Here is a 19,357-nt window from a genome sequence, read left to right as displayed (position 1 = left end):
TTGTATGGGATCATAGAAGATCCCGATATAGCTGCTCGTAATGACTTTGACAGAATTTAAGAATGGGCTGCTAGATGGCAAGTTAAATTTAGTCCCGATAAAACCGAATCTATTTAATTTACCCGTATAGTAAACCCTAGCCCCAAACTGAACTCATATATGAATGGCACAGAAATAAAAGATGTACAAACTGATAAGCACCAAGGTATTAGTTTACAAAGTATCTGTACATAGAAAATGCACATTGATGATATTCAAAGGAAATATTGTCCCCTGGTTAATTGTTTAAGAAGTAATATATATCGTCTATCCCGAACTACCTATCCCGAACTACCTTAAAATCATTTATTTTACCAATTTTGGATTACTGTCGTCATATTTGGGATAACTGAAGTAATGAACAAATTAACTTACTTGAAAAAATAAACTTAGATGCTCTTAGAACCATATGTGGCGTTGTCCGGGGTACGAGTCATCAGAAGATTTACAATGAAACAAATTGTACGAGAAATTGGTAATGTTTTACTAAATGAATAATTATTTCTCCCTGGAATATCCGTGTAGGCTTATTCCTAATACAGTTTCGGAAAACACAAATTATGACTTAGGGGGGTAAAACTAATCTTCAAACAGTGAAGTGTAAAACAAAAGCTTATGCAGATTCATTTATACCGGCTACAACACAACTTTGGAATATGTTACCAGAAAACCTAACGGGGACAGAGACCGTTACACAGTTTAAGAATTTGCTTCATGTAAGGGGAGATAATGGTCTACACTGAGATTTAAATTATGGAGACAAGTTATTCACAGTCGCCTCAGGCTTGGCTGCAGCGATCTTTACGCAGATCAATATGATAGATATATTTTGGATACTAAAACTTGTTCCTGTGGATATCATACCGAAGATGCTTTACACTTCTTTTGTGTATACAAATTACTTTGTTCTCCGAAATGTAATGTATTTTTACCATCACGGCTACTCTTTACAAACAGTGTGCGGAAATTCGCATTTGAGTGAGGAAGTGCAAATCCAAACATTAGATTCTATTCAAAACCTCACATTAAAAACTGGCAGATTTTCTGGCAGAAGTAAGAGGATTGTTCAATGTGAACTGCAAATGTATCTATTATATATTCATGCATGTACAATTCCTGTGTTACATCTAACCTTATTTGATGTATTTATTGTATCATGTCTTCTGTGTAATGGAGCGGTATTAACATAAGGGCTTCCCTTGTTTACCAATCCATTTTCACATTTTTGTGAAAATAAATATGTTAAACTCACTCACTCACCAGTAGAATCTGTTTCGTTATCGAGACTGGCTTTTTTTCTGGCGTTGACGATATATATTTTACACGAATGCATTTTCGGCCGGTTTTGTTTGGATGGGTACATCTAGGACGTTCTCATTATTTTTTTCTTTCCACCCTGGCTGAAGCATGTAGACGTGCAGTTTCACTTTAAACCACATGAAGGAACAGTATTTCCAAAATTTATTGATGCTAGTAAATGAACGTGTAACCCGAGGTCCATATGAAAAACAATTGGAATTTTCGTATCATTTGGCCGCCAAATGTGAACATATTAACGCCGAAGTCTTTGACGGGCATTTAGAAGTTGGAAGATCATTAATAAGGAATACATGACACTCTAAATGGATAGCAACTTCTTTCATTCTTTGTCACGACGTTTCAGAGCTACTTCTTGCTTCCTCATCAGGTGAATGCTGAGTGTATAGAGTTAGAGTATATATATTAGTGTTTCAATATGTATCATATGTTTACACAACACAAAGTGTGATGTTGTACAAGGATAACAATATAGTGACAAACAATCTCATAAATATCAACCAATTGGCAAAGTGAGGGAATATTTAAGGGTCTATCGTGTATCACTTCTACATGCCTTTCAAAGACTTGTTATCGTAAACCTGCCCGATTAAACCTCCTCGTGTGCCCAACAATAGAATGGGGGCCAAGGGTGATTGTCCCATGAAACTGCTTTTTCAAATCCGTTAACCCTGAAAACGCTATAAATAGATTCTTTGTGAGTTACAAGCCTGATTTGATTTTAGATAAAGCGTATGGACAGACAAGTTTAATTTGTTTCACTCGTAGAATACACTTATATAATATAAGATATAATATATCAAAAGAAGTATAAACATAAAGTCCTACAACCAGTCGCTAGACGACTTACAAGAGACAATATGTCATTAAAAATAAAGAATAATTATTTGATATTCGGCTGGGACCTGGGGTTTTGTTTGGAAGACTATATATCTGTTCAGCTACACCTGCAATACCAAATATTCCTTTTTAAAATATGAGCCTACATTTTATTTAAAAGCACCTTTGAACGATGGTTTATTTGTGGCAGACAATTTGATTTTTTTCAGTCTGCGGCATATAACTGTTTTTCAAGCATTTTCGGGGGAAAAATGTACTTTTCTCGATAAAATCCCTGCAACCCATGCTTGTAAGGGGTGACTAACGGGATCGGGCAGTCAGGTTCGATGACTACGTTGATGCACGTCAGCGTATCCCAGGAGCGTATATCGAGGCCCAAACCATTCTTGTATACGTGAATCAGCATAATCGTTAAATGCTACTAAACTTATGTTGAAACTCGTTGACTGCAGTCTACCAGCTGAAACATCGACCCTGTTCAAGTAATACAAGTAGAGATTGTGCAGAGCATCAATTGTTCCCTGCCATATATTGTCATATGCACAGAAAGGAAGTGTAAGCAATGAGAGGAGAGGATTGGTGTAAAGTACAATTTGGTTAAGTAAGGATAAGATTTTATGGATGAACAACTTCTTTATTACATTTAAGAGCGACGTTTCGGGGTAGGTTCTAACACCGTTATCAAGCAAGCAGAACCTACACCGAAACATCGCCCTTAATTGTAATAAAGAAGTTGTTCATCCATAAATACTTATCCTTACTTAGTACTCCAACTTCTAAATGCCTGTCACAGAAGTTACAAATTGGTTGTTATTAATGTAGTTTCTGGCCCTCGAATGGTAGCTCAGGGTGGAGACGGAAGACAAAACTCAGGGGTGAAGTTTAGACGACAGCAGCCATGTTTATTGACGATGGGTGGAATTGGTCGAAAAGGTGGTTATAACTTGACAGACCCCGGGACAGAGTGGCCAGTGTTCCTGGGTGGGTGTTCGCTCTGTCACTTACACGAGTCGATCTTCTGGCTGTCTCCCTGACTGAACATGTCAGTCGGGTTTTGTAGAGCGAGGTATTACGTAACATGTGGCTAGGTCATTGTCCCACGTGTATGTATGGTACCGTATGTATATACGTAAGATCCGGCGACGTAAGGAGGTGTTAATTGAAATTTATAGATAGCGATAGAGATTAAGGGTCCTGCCCGGAGGGGCTTATGACAAGAGGGGATACGCCGAATGTTTGCTGAATATATTAAACAGACAAAGGGCATAGAATTTCAGTGCACTTGGAAACATATTAAACCAATAAGGTATTTAAGACAAATGAAATTTGAATTTTTTTGCACTCTTTTAAATAAAAGTATTGAAATGATTGCACTATACAGTATCTTTGGAATTCACAATAAAAGAAACAGTATCTTTAAATGTTCAAGCACAAGGAAATCCAAGGCAAGAAAACATATAACTGGGCCTGTCAGTCAGAACTTGGTATATACCCACTAGTAGTACCAGTAATATATAAAATAATTGATTACAAGTCCTATATAGATAACATAAGAAATGTCATTCTTAAACATGCTTTAGCAGCAAATATAAATCTTTCTGGTCAAAATGTTGGTTGTGTTAAATAAAACAAACTTTTGAAATAGTAAACACAAACAAATGTATGAATCCTCAGTAGATAAACTTCAGTCCAAATGTAAACATATGTTCACGCATTCATTAAGGGATTCCAATTTATCCAACAACAACTTAAGGTCATACAGGTTTGTCAAGTCATCTATAAATATTGCGAATTATCTTACATATTGTCAAAACAACGCTTATAGGTCACATTTCTCAAAACCTCGCTTAAGTAATCACAAACTAAATTTGAAACTGGTAGATATACAAAAAGATCAACCCCACTGGGACAACGTCTCTGTGAAACATGTGTTGTCTCAGAAGATGAACAACTTCATGCAAGGTCTTGTATAAAATACAACAAAGAAAGAGAATCACAAATAATCCTCAATCATAAAAAAACGACGTTGGTACACTCTATTAAAAGGAACATTTCTTTATAATTTTTACCAACAGTTATACAGAAACAATTTCCACGATCGGTTATCATATCTACAATTATAAACAAATTCCTTGTATGTTCAACATTACCATAGTTTTGCTCAATTCTCACAGTGTTTCCCCTGAACATTTTTACCTCTTTTAAAATTAAAATGAACATATTGCATGGGTTATCTACATTACAAAACAATACTAAATCGCAGCATGAGAAAGGCGATTGGTTAAAACATGTCTCATTTCATTTTAAAAACTCCAACTTGTTTAGAGAAACCAAAATGGCGCTCTCCTTCAGTCAAAATTAAGCTAACCCTTATACTTAACACGTCAAAGCCAGAGAAGAATCAGTCTCAATTATCTGCCGAAACAGATTCCACTCGTGATATTAACACTGTTAGGGAAATGATGACACTGATAGGGAAATGATGACACTGATAGGGAAATGATGACACTGATAGGGAAACAATGACACTGATAGGGAAACAATGACACTGATAGGGAAATGATGACACTGTTAGGGAAATGATGACACTGATAGGGAAATGATGACACTGATAGGGAAATGACGACACTGATAGGGAAATGATGACACTATTAGGGAAACAATGACACTAATAGGGAAATGATGACACTGATAGGGAAACAATGACACTGATAGGGAAACAATGACACTGTTAGGGAAATGATGACACTGTTAGGGAAACAATGACACTGATAGGGAAATGATGACACTGATAGGGAAACAATGACACTGATAGGGAAATGATGACACTAATAGGGAAATGATGACACTGATAGGGAAATGATGACACTGATAGGGAAATGATGACACTAATAGGGAAACAATGACACTAATAGGGAAACAATGACACTGATAGGGAAATGATGACACTGATAGGGAAATGATGACACTGATAGGGAAACAATGACACTGATAGGGAAATGATGACACTGTTAGGGAAATGATGTCACTGATGGGGAAATGATGACACTGATAGGGAAATGATGACACTGATAGGGAAACAATGTCACTATTAGGGAAATGACGACACTGATAGGGAAATGATGACACTGATAGGGAACAATGACACTGATAGGGAAAGGATGACACTGATAGGGAAACAATGACACTGATAGGGAAATGATGACACTGATAGGGAAATGATGACACTGATAGGGAAACAATGACACTGATAGGGAAATGATGACACTAATAGGGAAATGATGACACTGATAGGGAAATGATGACACTGATAGGGAAATGATGACACTAATAGGGAAACAATGACACTAATAGGGAAACAATGACACTGATAGGGAAACAATGACACTGATAGGGAAATGATGACACTGATAGGGAAACAATGACACTGATAGGGAAATGATGACACTGTTAGGGAAATGATGTCACTGATGGGGAAATGATGACACTGATAGGGAAATGATGACTTTGATAGGGAAACAATGTCACTATTAGGGAAATGACGACACTGATAGGGAAATGATGACACTGATAGGGAACAATGACACTGATAGGGAAAGGATGACACTGATAGGGAAACAATGACACTGATAGGGAAATGATGACACTGATAGGGAAATGATGACACTGATAGGGAAACAATGACACTGATAGGGAAATGATGACACTGATAGGGAACAATGACACTGATAGGGAAACAATGACACTATTAGGGAAATGATGACACTGATAGGGAAACAGTGACACTGATAGGGAAATGATGACACTGATAGGGAACAATGACACTGATAGGGAAACAATGACACTATTAGGGAAATGATGACACTGATAGGGAAACAATGACACTGATAGGGAAATGATGACACTGATAGGGAAACAATGATACTGACAGGGAAACAATGACACTATTAGGGAAATGATGACACTGATAGGGAAATGATGACACTGATAGGGAAATGATGACACTGATAGGGAAATGATGACACTGATAGGGAAACAATGACACTGATAGGGAAATGATGACACTGATAGGGAAACAATGACACTGATAGGGAAACGATGACACTGATAGGGAAATGATGACACTGATAGGGAAACAATGACACTGATAGGGAAATGATGATACTGATAGGGAAACAATGACACTGATAGGGAAATGATGACACTGATAGGGAAACAATGACACTGATAGGGAAACAATGACACTGATAGGGAAATGATGACACTGATAGGGAAATGATGACACTGATAGGGAAATGATGACACTGATAGGGAAATGATGACACTAATAGGGAAACAATGACACTGATAGGGAAACAATGACACTAATAGGGAAGATGAAACCCATTTCCTCATTACCCGTGACTTTTATTCTTTTATTCTACTGGAAAAAAAGGATTTGGTACTTATTCAAATAGCCACAAGTTAACTTACATTACTGCTTGAGGCATCACCTGGGTACTCTATAAACAATGAGTGCGCAGTTAATGACCGTGGACCATGTGTGCATTTTACTATATAGGTATATTGAAATGTTTGGCGGGTATTAATATAACTCATATGTTTTAATCATGTTTTAAGAAATGGCTGGATAGTGTACACTTTATTGTTTAAATAACATGTTATACTTTTATCATATACAATATGTGACACTTTATAAAATATGTCTCATGTTATGTTATGATAAACGGTCCCTTGAATGTGTGAGGGCCTGATGGAGAATGTGATCAATCTGCTTCACACTTGCTAATAAACCCTGATCATATGTGTCTATCTTTGTCGCGCACGCGCACTAAGAACATAAAGACTTACTGGAAAAGCAACAATTCCACATGAATGTCAGTTAGCAGTTTATACTAAAGGCTTAATTAGTAATTTTGAAGCGATTCACGTCCATTACAACATTAAAGAAACATAAACCTTCCTTTCTAGAAATATCATACAATTGTAGTTTTATTCAGTGCGTGTGTGTCTGTGTGTCTGTTGTTGTTCAACGTGTGAGTTTTGGTTTTGTCCAGAGTGCTATATTCAATGTGTTTTATTCAGAGTGCGTATGCGTGTGCGTGTGTTAATTCTGTGTGTCTGTGTGTGTGTCTGTGTGCGTGCGTGCGTGTGTGTGTCTGTGTGCGTACGTGTGTGCGTGCGTGCGTGCGTGCGTGTGTGTGTTGTGGTTCAATGCGTGCTTCTCCCTTTGTGCACGGTTTTGTTCATTGGTTTCGTCCAGAGTGCTATGTTCAATGGGTTATATACAACGTGTGTGTGTGTGTGTGTGTGTGTGTGTGTGTGTGTGTGTGTGTGTGTGTAGCGCTAAGAAATGAAATCTTTATGTGTCTGTATTTTGGCCTCCATACTGAATAAATTGTCTTGTCTTGTCTTGTCTCGTATATGTGTGCATGTGTATGTGCGTGTGAAGATGTGTGTGTGTTCGCGCGCGCATGTGTATCCGTCCAGTTCTGATTTTTGTTTTTCCTTTTTCAAGAAACAACAGAAGGCAAAGAAAATGGATATCGCCATCATTGGCGTGGGATGTCGATTTCCGGGGGCTTCCTGTCTGGGGGAATTCTGGGATGTCTTGGTCAAGGGAGAGAACCATGTGATAGAAATACCGCCCGACAGATGGAACAGGGACACTTTCTATGACCCGGATGTAAACGCCAATGGCAAGTTCTACTCCAAAAAGGCGGGGTTCATACAGAAGTAAGTCTGTAGTCGGGTGTGTTTCGTCTCCACATTCCTTCTACCAACCCATACGATACAAACATTGAACATGAACGTAACTCGGGGTTGTCGTCACGTCCTCCTTTGTTTTATTGTTTTATTGTTTTAAACAATTTAACTTTGTTATTCTAGTTATGCTCACTTTGACAACAAACTGTTCGGTATCAATGAAAGCGAGGCTGCCCAGATGGACCCCCAGCAGCGCCAAGTGTTGGAGTGCACGTTCATGGCGCTTGAAGACGCTGGAGTCACCAGGCAACAGGTAGCGGGCCAGAAAGTCGGCGTCTACATAGGTGAGTCATGACGGCGGTTTGTAAATACCCGAGTCCTTTTAGCCGCATCTTACGAGAAGCATAATCGCCTTTGACGACAAGCATGGGTTGCTGAAGACTAACGGTCTCGGGTGGTCAGGCTGGCCGACTTGGTTAATGCATGTCATCGTATCCCAAATAACGTGTATCGATGCTCATGATGTCAATCACTGGACTGTCTGGTCCAGACTCGATTTTCAGACCGCCGTCATATTTCTGGAATATTGCTGAGTGCGGCGTTAAACAACAAACAAACAAAAACAAAACACTTACTCTGTTAAGAACACGTGTGATCACTGATGCCTGCCAATAAAACACAAGCAATCCTCTCTACTCCAGGTGCCATGAACAGCGACTTCACTGTGCGGATGACTGCCAACTCTCACGAGATCGACCACTACTCTGTTGCTGGTCTCGCGGGAAGTGTGTTAGCCAATCGCGTGTCCTACGTCTACAACTTGTCAGGCCCCTCCATGGTACTGGACACTGCCTGTTCCTCTTCCCTCGTGGCCATACATCAGGCAGGCTTGGCCCTCCGAGCAGGTGCGTGGATGTGTATAGCACAGCTCATATAGTCACAGTAATAATCTTGTGATATTTACGGTTGTCTACCCAAAGGTATATTGTATTCTTCTAAGAAAATATATATCATATATTTACCAACATTAAGTATGTTAATATAACCCCCGCAAAAGGAAACACAAACCATAGAATCATAGAGAGAAGTATGTTCGTTAATAAGAGATGTTTTCAATGTGTACCACTTGATGACAAAACTAACAATCTGTCAAGTGTAACCAAGGTGTCTTTATTCTCATCACGATATGCTGCACGTGCTGTCCAAACTTTGTACGCTAATCCTGCACGAGACAAATGGTGCATCTCGAGCCATTGGTCTATGGCATCACATGTGATGCGTTCATGAGAATCGATTCACACAACATACCAGTATGTTCGTTTGTACGTCGAACCAATAAAATATCTTTTGAATATGAGTGATTCTTCTTATAGTAACCAACATAAGGTATATATAAGAATGCAAATACAACGTATTTTGTGATGTAAGGTATATAACTTTTTTCTCAGCGATGGATCGCGTAATACCGTGAATAAATAAAATACATGTTTTGTAAATTAGATTTGTAACTATGGTTAAGAAGTGTTCATAATGACATTATTTCCTGAAGACATTGTATGAATTCAAATATTTTTACTGGTCATATATAGAGGATATTTCATGTGTCGAGTGAAATATCATGTTTCTCTCATCGAGTGGCGGGGGGAAAGGAGATATTTTCACGAGTGACAGTCAGTCGTTAATTTGCCTTGTCAATGTGGACCTAACTTAAAAAGAACGTCAACAGTTTGTGTACGGGCTGGTCACTAACGACAAAGGGAGACTATTTAAGGGGAGGCAACCCTTGTTTGACAATAGTTCCAGAGAAATATCAAGGGTTATGTTCACTGCAATGAAAATATCACTTTTCTCAACTTCGGAGAACTCGGTCTTTCACACTGAAGTGTATAATAAATACATGTACGTGTGTATATAATTGTCCAAGGTAGTAGGGCAATATCTGAACATGCACGTATTCCTCATTTATAACAACCCAATGTCCTGTGTGTCCAGGCGACTGTGAGATGGCGCTGTGTGGGGGAGTGAATCTGCTGCTTCACCCCACAGTGTTTGTCCCCCTTAGCAAGGCCCAGATGTTGTCACCCAGTGGCCAGTGCCACGCCTTCTCTTCTAACGCCGACGGATACACCAGAGGAGAGGGGTGTGGCATCGTCCTCCTCAAACCACTTGCACAGGTGAGTTGGTTTGGTTCCTCGACGCTTTGAACAATACTTCAGGTGTATCACGGCGAATCTGCTTGATGTGGAGGAACTGATATATCTTAGATGTTTACCACCTTGATGAAACCCCGAGCTCGTGTATAGTGCCGACTAACATAGGAACATAATCGTCGTTAAACGGGATTCCAAAACGCGATCATAGTTTACTGCCACATCTAAGATGTAGGGCTGTAACGATTCACTGGTACCTGTGATATCATTTATACTAAGGTACAGACGATACTCGAATACACAGAACAGAAACGGATATAGCTATCCCCCGTTGTTGCGGAAGCAGCAGAGCACAGCTTGTAAACATGGCGGAACACGAGGACGTGGTGATAGAGGACGTGTCTGCTATTAAACTATTACATTTAATAATCTTCCCTTCATTCTTGTTCTTGTTTCTGGGATTATAATAAGTAAATGTATGAATCCAGAGTTTTTAGAGTAACTGTTGTATTTCAGTGATTTCACTTTTATTTACCTATTTTTGGGTGTATAGTGATACCAGTAGTATCGTTAGTCTGTATCGCAAGATACCAGGCGATACTCAGCTCTAGTAAGATGAATACTGAACCTAAAAGCTGAACTGAATCAAAATGTGCGGACAGACACTGTGGCACATGAAGTATATGTTATGTAGAAGCAGGTGAAATAAATAGTGTACGTCCGTGTTCAAGGCACTCCGTGACGGGGACAACATTTGGGCGACGGTCTCTACTGGCGTGAACCAAGATGGTCGAGCAGCCCAGCCCATCACAGCGCCATCTGGTGGCCAACAGCTGCAGCTGCTCCAAGACCTCTATCGGGCGTATTGTGTGGACCCTCACACTGTTGAATACATTGAAGCTCATGGTGGGTCTCTGACTTTTTGTTACACTTTACTCTAATGGCGTCCATTGTCCTGCCAAGGATTAATATATAGATACACCATGAATACATAATATGTACTCCCGAAAATTACAGTTAGTTAAAGGTTTAGGGTCACTGATTTTAATATTTTCGGAGGTTCAAATATTCAGCTTTGAATCTATCTGATCTGATTATCATTCGCAGGTACTGGCACGAAGCTGGGTGACCCTATCGAGGTCAACACATTTGGAGAATTCTTTTCATCTCCTGGGAACCAAAGGAAACGTTACATGGGTTCTGTGAAGACCAACATCGGCCATCTGGAACCGGCAGCAGGGGTAGCAGGTCTCATCAAGGTCCTGCTGATGATGAAATACAACACCATCGTGCCATCTCTACACTTTGACAAGCCAAACGAACATATAGACTTTGACAAGTTTCAGTTCATCATCCCACAGCATCCTCTACAATGGACATCAGTTTCGAAAGTAGCTTGTCTCAATTCATTCGGTTTTGGTGGAACTAACAGTCATGCTATTTTACACAATTACAATAAACCACCATATGCTAGCAGGTCCAACTTGCGTTCTTCGCATATCGTTTGTTTTTCAGGCAGCTCTTTAGAGACACTAAAGAAAAGTCTTGAGAATTTCCTCTCTTGTGATCATCTCACACACGATGACCTGCCAGCAATGGCCTACACATCGACAGTTAGAAGGGAACATTTTACGTGCAGAAAGGCTTTTGTTGTGAAGAGTGTTAATGATCTGAAACAGCAAGCACAGATAGTAATGAAGAGCAGAAACATTGTTGACATTAACACAAGCCCTTTAAAGATCATCTTCGTCTTTTGTGGGATGGGCACTGCTTGGTCAGGAATGTGTGATGGCTTCATGAAAATGAACAAAACTTTCAGCAAAACAATCAACATGATTGATGTGTCCTTGAAAAGGTTCGTGTCCTGGTCATTGACCAAAAGGCTGAGAAGCGGTTATGACGTAGAAGACCCTCTGTTTGGTCCAATCGCCATATTTGCTTGTCAGGTTGCGCTGGCCAAACAGTGGGAAGCTTGGGGAGTGGTGCCAGCAGTTGTTGTGGGCCAGTCAGTGGGAGAGGTGGCTGCAGCACACATGGCTGGAATCCTGTCCCTGGGTGAAGCTGTGAGGGTCATCTACCACAGGACTCGAATCCTGGCTGAAGCCACAGGTGGTAAGATGCTTCTTGTCAGAAACCTTAAAACGGACAATGTACAGGAAATTTGTGATGACGTTGCAGGCGTGAACATTGCACTTTCTTACAGTCCTGTGTCGTGTGCAGTTAGTGGTGACTCTGCCGCCGTGGATGATTTGAGGTCACGTCTTCAACTTTCTCACAGCAATCTTACACTGACTGATCTTCATGTTGGTGCTGCGTACCACAGCCACCACATGGATCAGAGCAAGATGCAGTTGGACAGCGTACTAGCCAATCTGAAGTCGTTACCGGCAAGAATACCTATGATATCAACAGCTGATGTTCACCTCACAGAGAAGGACGTTAATTCATCAGAATACTGGGGTAAGAATGTTCGAAACCCTGTTCAGTTCGCATCAGCAATAGCAAGATCTACCTCTGACAATCATCTCAATGTATTTATAGAGATTGGCCCTCAGCCAGTATTGAAAGCTCACATGGGTGATATTTTTACAAAAGGATCGCCATCATGTCTATGCCTTCCTTCCTTGACAGTTAAGTTTAGTGAGAACACAATGCTCGTGACCCTCTCTGAGCTGTACCAGCTGAAGGTGAACATAAACTGGCAGGAAATATTCACGCACACAGAACCTCCAACACCAATGCCGTGTTATGCTTTCTCGCACAAGCACCTAATGATCCTGCCTGTAATTACAGAAGAAGAAGTGTTTGGATCCAATGGAAACTCTGGCAATCATCTCTTTGTAAGACTGTCATCTTCCACAGACAAATGCATGCTGAACATCCGCCCATCTACGTTTGGAACTGTCTATGAACACAAGATCAAGGACATTATTGTTGTCCCAGGTGCAACCTACGTCGAGGCAGGGTTTGGAATCGCAAGGTCAATGAATACTGCCAATGTTAGAAATCTGATCATATCAGTCAGCTTTCTGAATCCAGTTATTTTAAAAAAAGAAATGTCTGTTCAACTAGATGTTGAGGTTGAGGATCACATTGCGAACGACTGTACGAAAACTTTCACCATCCGAAGTACAGGTGTTGCCATTGCGAAGGGGAGAATACTGGTGTGTGACAGTGCACCTGATGAGGAGCGGATGGACATGGAGGCCATACAGGAGAGGTGTACCGAAACAGTCACCGGTGACGAGGTGTATCAAGCTCTGAAGTATTCAGGATTTACATACGGTCCTAACTTTGCAACTATGAACTATGCACTGAGGGGGAAATCTGAAAGTCTTACAAAGTTAACAGTTGGACAAAAGCTGAAAGAGGAGATGACCAACACTGTAATTCATCCGGCAATACTCGATGGAATGCTGCAGTCAGCTGCTGCGTTCAACATGCAAGAAAAAGAATTTCTTCCAGTCGAGCTTAAGAATGTAACTGTCAGACATTCAGTGAAGACTGAAATGTTTGTTTATGCAAGAATGACAGACTCCACCAGATCACACACATCATTTACCTTGACACTTCTTTCGCCTGATGGATCTGTCATAGCACATGTTGAAAGATTCTCAACAAAATTTATAGGATCAGACACTTTTGATATTCACAATGCAACATTCAAAACAAGCTTGGTTCCCTTGGGTTCCTTTCACGTTTCTCAGAACAATGTTGACACTGGATTAGTCATCTTCACCAACGTAGATCTAACCAATGTGGATCTAGCCTGTGTCATACATGAATTGGATCACATGGGAGTTGAAGGCACAAAACGTGCGCTTGACTCTGTCATACATAACATCAAGCAAATCTGCTTTGTCTTTGCAGTAACTGACCTCAAAACAGACACTGGAGAATCGCTGCAAAAAGAACTCACAAGGAGGATCATGTCCTTGCGACTGATTGCCCTTTACGCTGCCAGCAGAGGAGTGTCTGTTCCACTGGTGATTATTTCAGAGATACGAGACGCAGGAGATAATGCTGCCAGTGGCTGTCTTAGTGAAGCTGTCAAAGGTTTCATGAGGTGTGTCTTGAGGGAGTATAGAGCTCTCCACATTCAGCTTGTGGATGTTCTAGTCGACAATGACGAGAAGTTCTTAGCAAGCCTTCCAGGGATATTATCACAAAGCACATCCGAGGACTTCATAAGGTACCCTGAGATGAAATTCCACAATGACAAAATGTACATGCACACAATTCTGCCACACCCAAATCCACAACCTGTGTTTCGGACAGTTACAATGGATGAACACACTGAGGGTTTGCTCTGCTCAAAATCAAAAACATCAATAGTTAATCCATTTTTCTATCCAAAAGAAAAGACAACAACTTCCACAAAAGATATGACTGATATTGTTGTGACTTCTGTGGTGGTGCATAGCCCTTTGTTGCATGGACTTCACAGTGGACGCCCTAGAGCATCCACAACAGATATACACCCAATTCTGTGTCTCGAAGCAATTGGAAAAGTATCAGCCAAATCAAGAAGTAACCATCCTGACAAAATTACCCTCTTTCCTACACACGTTTGCAAGAATATCAAAGTTCCAAAGAGCTGCACCATAGATGCAAGACACGTGCCTGGTTATGTCCCAAGTCAGCTAACCACACTGTATCTGATGTGGTCGATGTCCATTCACACAGCAAAGAACAATGTAGTCATTTTGTATTCAAGCAGCAGTAAAACCTTTGCAAATGCAATGTCACACTTGCTTCTTTCACAGGGGGCAAAACATGTGTCATTAGTCAAACCATATGAAACTGTACTACAAAGAGACGATTTTGTGACATTGATTCCTACAGTTTTACTGACAGAAGTAGAAGCAAAAAGACTTTGGAAAATGTTTACAAATGTAAGGAAAATCATTTGCTTTGAACCAATCACAAAACAGTCTGTCCTCCAGAACCTGTTTGGGGCAGTGCAAGACTTTCAACTTCAGGTCATACGACCATTTGAAATATTTTCTCAGAGAATAATGCTTGAGACAGTACCCAGAATGATTAAATGGATCAAATCCCACAGTGAAACTGTCTTCAAAATATGCGACAGCTTCAATGACTTGCGGGTTTCAAAACTACAGGGAACAGTCATCCCACTAAACATCTCAGAAGTTCTTAATAGCACCGAGTTGTCCTTGTCTTCAGATAGCAACTTTGACATGGAAATCATGATGACACCAAGTACCCACCTGTTCCAGGACACAGGTTCTTATGTGGTTGTGGGGGGACTGACAGGACTAGGATGGGAATGTGTGACATCCCTTGCAGCAGGAGGCGCTGGAAGCGTGATCATTCTGAGTAGACGTAAACCTAACCCTGAAACACAAGTGGATATGGACCATCTATCTCAGCAACATAACTGTCACATAACATCTATTCAAACTGATGTCACAGTCTACAAGGATATAGAAACAGCTATATTAAAGATAAGGAAACACCTGAAACCTCTCAAGGGCGTATTCTACGGGGCAGCTGTTTTACAGGACGCTTCCCTCGCTGAAATGACAGAGGAAAAACTTGTCACAGCCATGGCTCCAAAGGTAACTGGTGCTTGGAATCTTCATATCCTGACCGCAGATCTTCCTCTTGACTTCTTTGTCCTGCATTCTTCTGGGGCAGCTGTTCTGGGGAATGCTGGTCAATCAAACTACGGAGCTGGTAATGGATTCTTGGATGGATTGGCAGTGTACAGAAGACAGCGTGGAATGAGTGGCCAGAGTATCAATTGGGGACCTCTCGATCTTGGGATGCTGGAGAAAAGGGGATCTGTATTGAAGAAGTTGGAGAGTCAAGGGTACATGGTCATTAATAAGAAGGATATCAGTCAGTGTCTTACACACATGCTGATGCTGAACGAGCCCCAAGCCTTGGTGTGCAGAATAGACAGACAGAAAATGGCAGAACAATTACAAAGGGATAAAGAAACAACCTTGATGATGCGATTAAAGACATATTTGGAACCTGCCATGAAGATCCTAAATGAACAGGCAACATCAGAAGAGGGCAAACGATCTTGCGATGTTGACAAACTACGTACCTGCTCAGCGGAAGAAGGGCTGCAGATGCTCCGGGAATATGTAAAACATCTTGTGTGTGATAAGGCTTTGTTGGATATAAACAGTTTTCAGATGGACGCCAATATGAAGGATCAAGGTGTGGACTCGATGTATGCCATGGAAATTACAGGTGGAATCTTGTCAGACATTGGAGTAAAGCTGTCCACTCACGAAATACAGCTTCAATCAACATGCAACATTGCCAAGAGAATACTGGACATCCTGTCAGGTACAGAGAAGGAACAGGCACAGGCCAGTGACATGGAGACTGTGATCAGTAAGCAGGCAATAAGCATGTCAATCGCGAGGTCAGTCTGTGGATTTAGGGCAGACTGTGAACACAACATGGGTTTTGTAATTGTCAGCACTATTTCAGTACCGGATGTGGTAAACGTATCGACATTGATTGCTGTGGCGAAAGAGTGTGTGTCACGTCATCCAATCACTAGAACAACTTACATCTTCAGCCATGAAAATGTCTCCACAAACACGTTGACTTTGGAGAATGCCTTCGACTTTCGTATATTATCTGGAGATGACATGTCTGAGGTCAAGAAACATACAGAAGAGCCAATACATCTTCAACACCAGAGTCCATTACGATTCATATTCCTTGGAAGATCTTTACAGCTCAGAATGGTTTTCCACAGACTTGCATTTGATTTAAAAGCAATTACAATCTTGGTAAAAGAACTTGAAAACATGGCCAATGCAGTACAACAGGGTAAGCCCCTGGTAGATGTTGTAACTGACACAGACAAGGATATAGCAAAGGAAATACAGAAAATTCTTGCTCCAAACTTCAAGAGAGTAAGCCAGTTTTGGAAAACGAAGACAAAGTACATATCATACAACAGCCTTTCGGAAGGTCCCACAAAACACAATGTACAAAATGACCACATCTTCATCACAAGAACAGTCAACAATGACCTGTACACTAAAATATTGAAGTATGCGAGAGATATGGGTCTCACACCCTTTGACTATCTTGCCAGTATCTACCAGCTCTTTCTTGCCTTTGTCAGCAGCAAAACAACATCAACCATCACAACCTCGGTTGACCTTCGGGGCCTGGTTCCTGCTCTGACCAGATCGTTGGGGAGATGCACGAACTTCATCCCTCTAATCTGTCAAGTGCCAGAGGAAACTACCACTGTGCAGGAGTTCCTACAGAGCAACAGCAAGGCTATACAACACTTCACAAAGTATGCAATATATCCATCGGAAGAAATCAAGAAGCTTGTTCCGGAGGTCAAAAATCTTGGTACGAACTACTTCATATATGAGACTGATATCATCACCAGTGCATCCAACCAGCTGACAGTAGACATGCCGGTTATCTTTGATTCTTCCACTGAAACATTCATGTACATCTGGCAGAGGAAGGAGACGAGGCTCATGGAGATCAAGTTTCACCTGAGGAGGGACCTGTTCACAACCTCCAGAGCAGGTGGCCTTGTGGAGGCATTCCTGGGTCTTGTGGCTGATTCTTTGAACAACCCCGTATCAACTGTAGGGCGTCTAAGACATCAGAGGTACATGACCTTGGAAGAGAGGGGTTCCAATAAGAGTTTCTTGTCATCAGTGTGTTCTATGATGTAGCACTGTAATGTTTCTTGTCATCGGTGTGTTCTATGATGTAGCACTGTAACGTTTCTTGTCATAGGTGTGTTCTATGATGTAGCACTGTAACGTTTCTTGTCATCAGTGTGTTCTATGATGTAGCACTGTAACGTTTCTTGTCAAAGGTGTGTTCTATGATGTAGCATTGTAACGTTTCTTGTCATCAGTGTGTTCTATGATGTAGCACTGTAACGTTTCTTGTCATCAGTGTGTTCTATGATGTAGCACTGTAACGTTTCTTGTCATCGGTGTTATATGATTTAGCACAATCACTTTACTTCCAAATAACTTGCATGTATTGGTGTAGATATCTCATTTCTGATCTAAAACGTGAAGTGGAACGTATGACAGTTACACCTGCAATAGATGCTTAACTGTAATCAGTGGCCAGTAACATTATTGGTTGTCAACTTCTCATTAAATACTTCTATTCTGTCTGGTTGAAGAGTCAAGCTTATACTGATTTATACATCCAACAACTACTTCTTTTAGTATCAAACTGGGCATCTAGTCACTGCTGGCAAGTAATCTCTACTGAAATATAGTACAATTGAAGCAGTCCTCATGTTTTCTTACTTTGAATATTGCACACACTGGAAAATTTGGTCCTTCTTTTACACATTTTGTTGGCAGATGTTAATACATAACACTAACTACTTTACAAATGTATATTTTTTTATAATATAATTTTTTTGGTTAAGAGCTAAATTGGGCAAACTGATTTGACAGTCTGCAAGGTCAAAAACTGAAGGAAAGAAAAAACGGGACAGATGTCAAGGTTAGCATGACAAGGCATATAGTATGTACCAGTATTTCAAAGATGACGAATGTTTGCCACTTTAGTAAATACATTCAAAATCTCGATTCTAGAGGGGCCGTCTTGTAACTTGAAGATATCAGTACATTCGCGATAACGGGGTTCAAGATAATGAGGTTTGACTGTAGAACAAAAGCTGTGTATCATTCAGTATTATTAATGATACTAAGCAGTAGTTGGGGTGCTAGGTGTTACCATGGTTATCTTCTGTGTTGTTCTATCAGTAGAGGTTTTTTCCATCCCCAGGAATCCGGAAGCTGTTAGTACATAGACTGCATTCGCTGTTGGTGCAGATATTTGAAATAAATGACAGTTGAAATGTTACTGTCATGAAAATATCCACAGCGCCAAGTCATGTTATATATGACTACAATCCAACAGATACTTGACAATAATGTTCAACAATCCATGGCTCAATAAAATGAATTATTCTGTATCTCATTGTATGGTTCTGCTTAACCTGTATTTCACTCAATATAGCCTGGTTGACCATGTGATAACCAGCAACTCCCTCATATCCAGCCAATCATCTTGTAGAGTTATTCTTAAATGTAGGTGGGGTAGCCCCAAACCTGGCACTGATATAACCTGTTTTGAGTTGATGTGTTCCAGGTGCACTTCAGCTACCACTGCAACTCCAGCTGTCCTTTTGAGGAAGCTGATAGATAAACTATTTGTAGACAAACACAAGTGGTTGAAGGGTTTGCTCGTCATGCCAAAGGCCTGGCTTCGATTCCCTACATGGATACAATGTGTGAAGCCCATTT

General features: G+C 40.6%; 1 protein-coding gene across 1 annotated transcript; it reads left to right on the top strand.

Annotated features, from left to right (window-relative positions):
• The first annotated feature begins 7,735 nt into the window (after positions 1-7,735).
• LOC124122399 (mycolipanoate synthase-like) lies at positions 7,736-19,259 on the top strand. Its single transcript, XM_046485465.2, has 8 exons — positions 7,736-7,932; positions 8,086-8,246; positions 8,604-8,807; positions 9,895-10,076; positions 10,784-10,958; positions 11,160-14,244; positions 15,118-17,662; positions 19,203-19,259. The coding sequence occupies exons 1-8, from the start codon at positions 7,736-7,738 to the stop codon at positions 19,257-19,259; spliced, it is 6,606 nt and encodes a 2,201-aa protein (XP_046341421.2).
• The last annotated feature ends 98 nt before the right edge of the window (positions 19,260-19,357 follow it).

Source organism: Haliotis rufescens, unplaced genomic scaffold (assembly GCF_023055435.1).
Source record: "Haliotis rufescens isolate VD_foot unplaced genomic scaffold, xgHalRufe1.0.p SCAF_26, whole genome shotgun sequence".
Lineage (NCBI taxonomy): Eukaryota > Metazoa > Mollusca > Gastropoda > Lepetellida > Haliotidae > Haliotis > Haliotis rufescens.
This window is presented reverse-complemented; position numbering and strand designations above follow the sequence as displayed.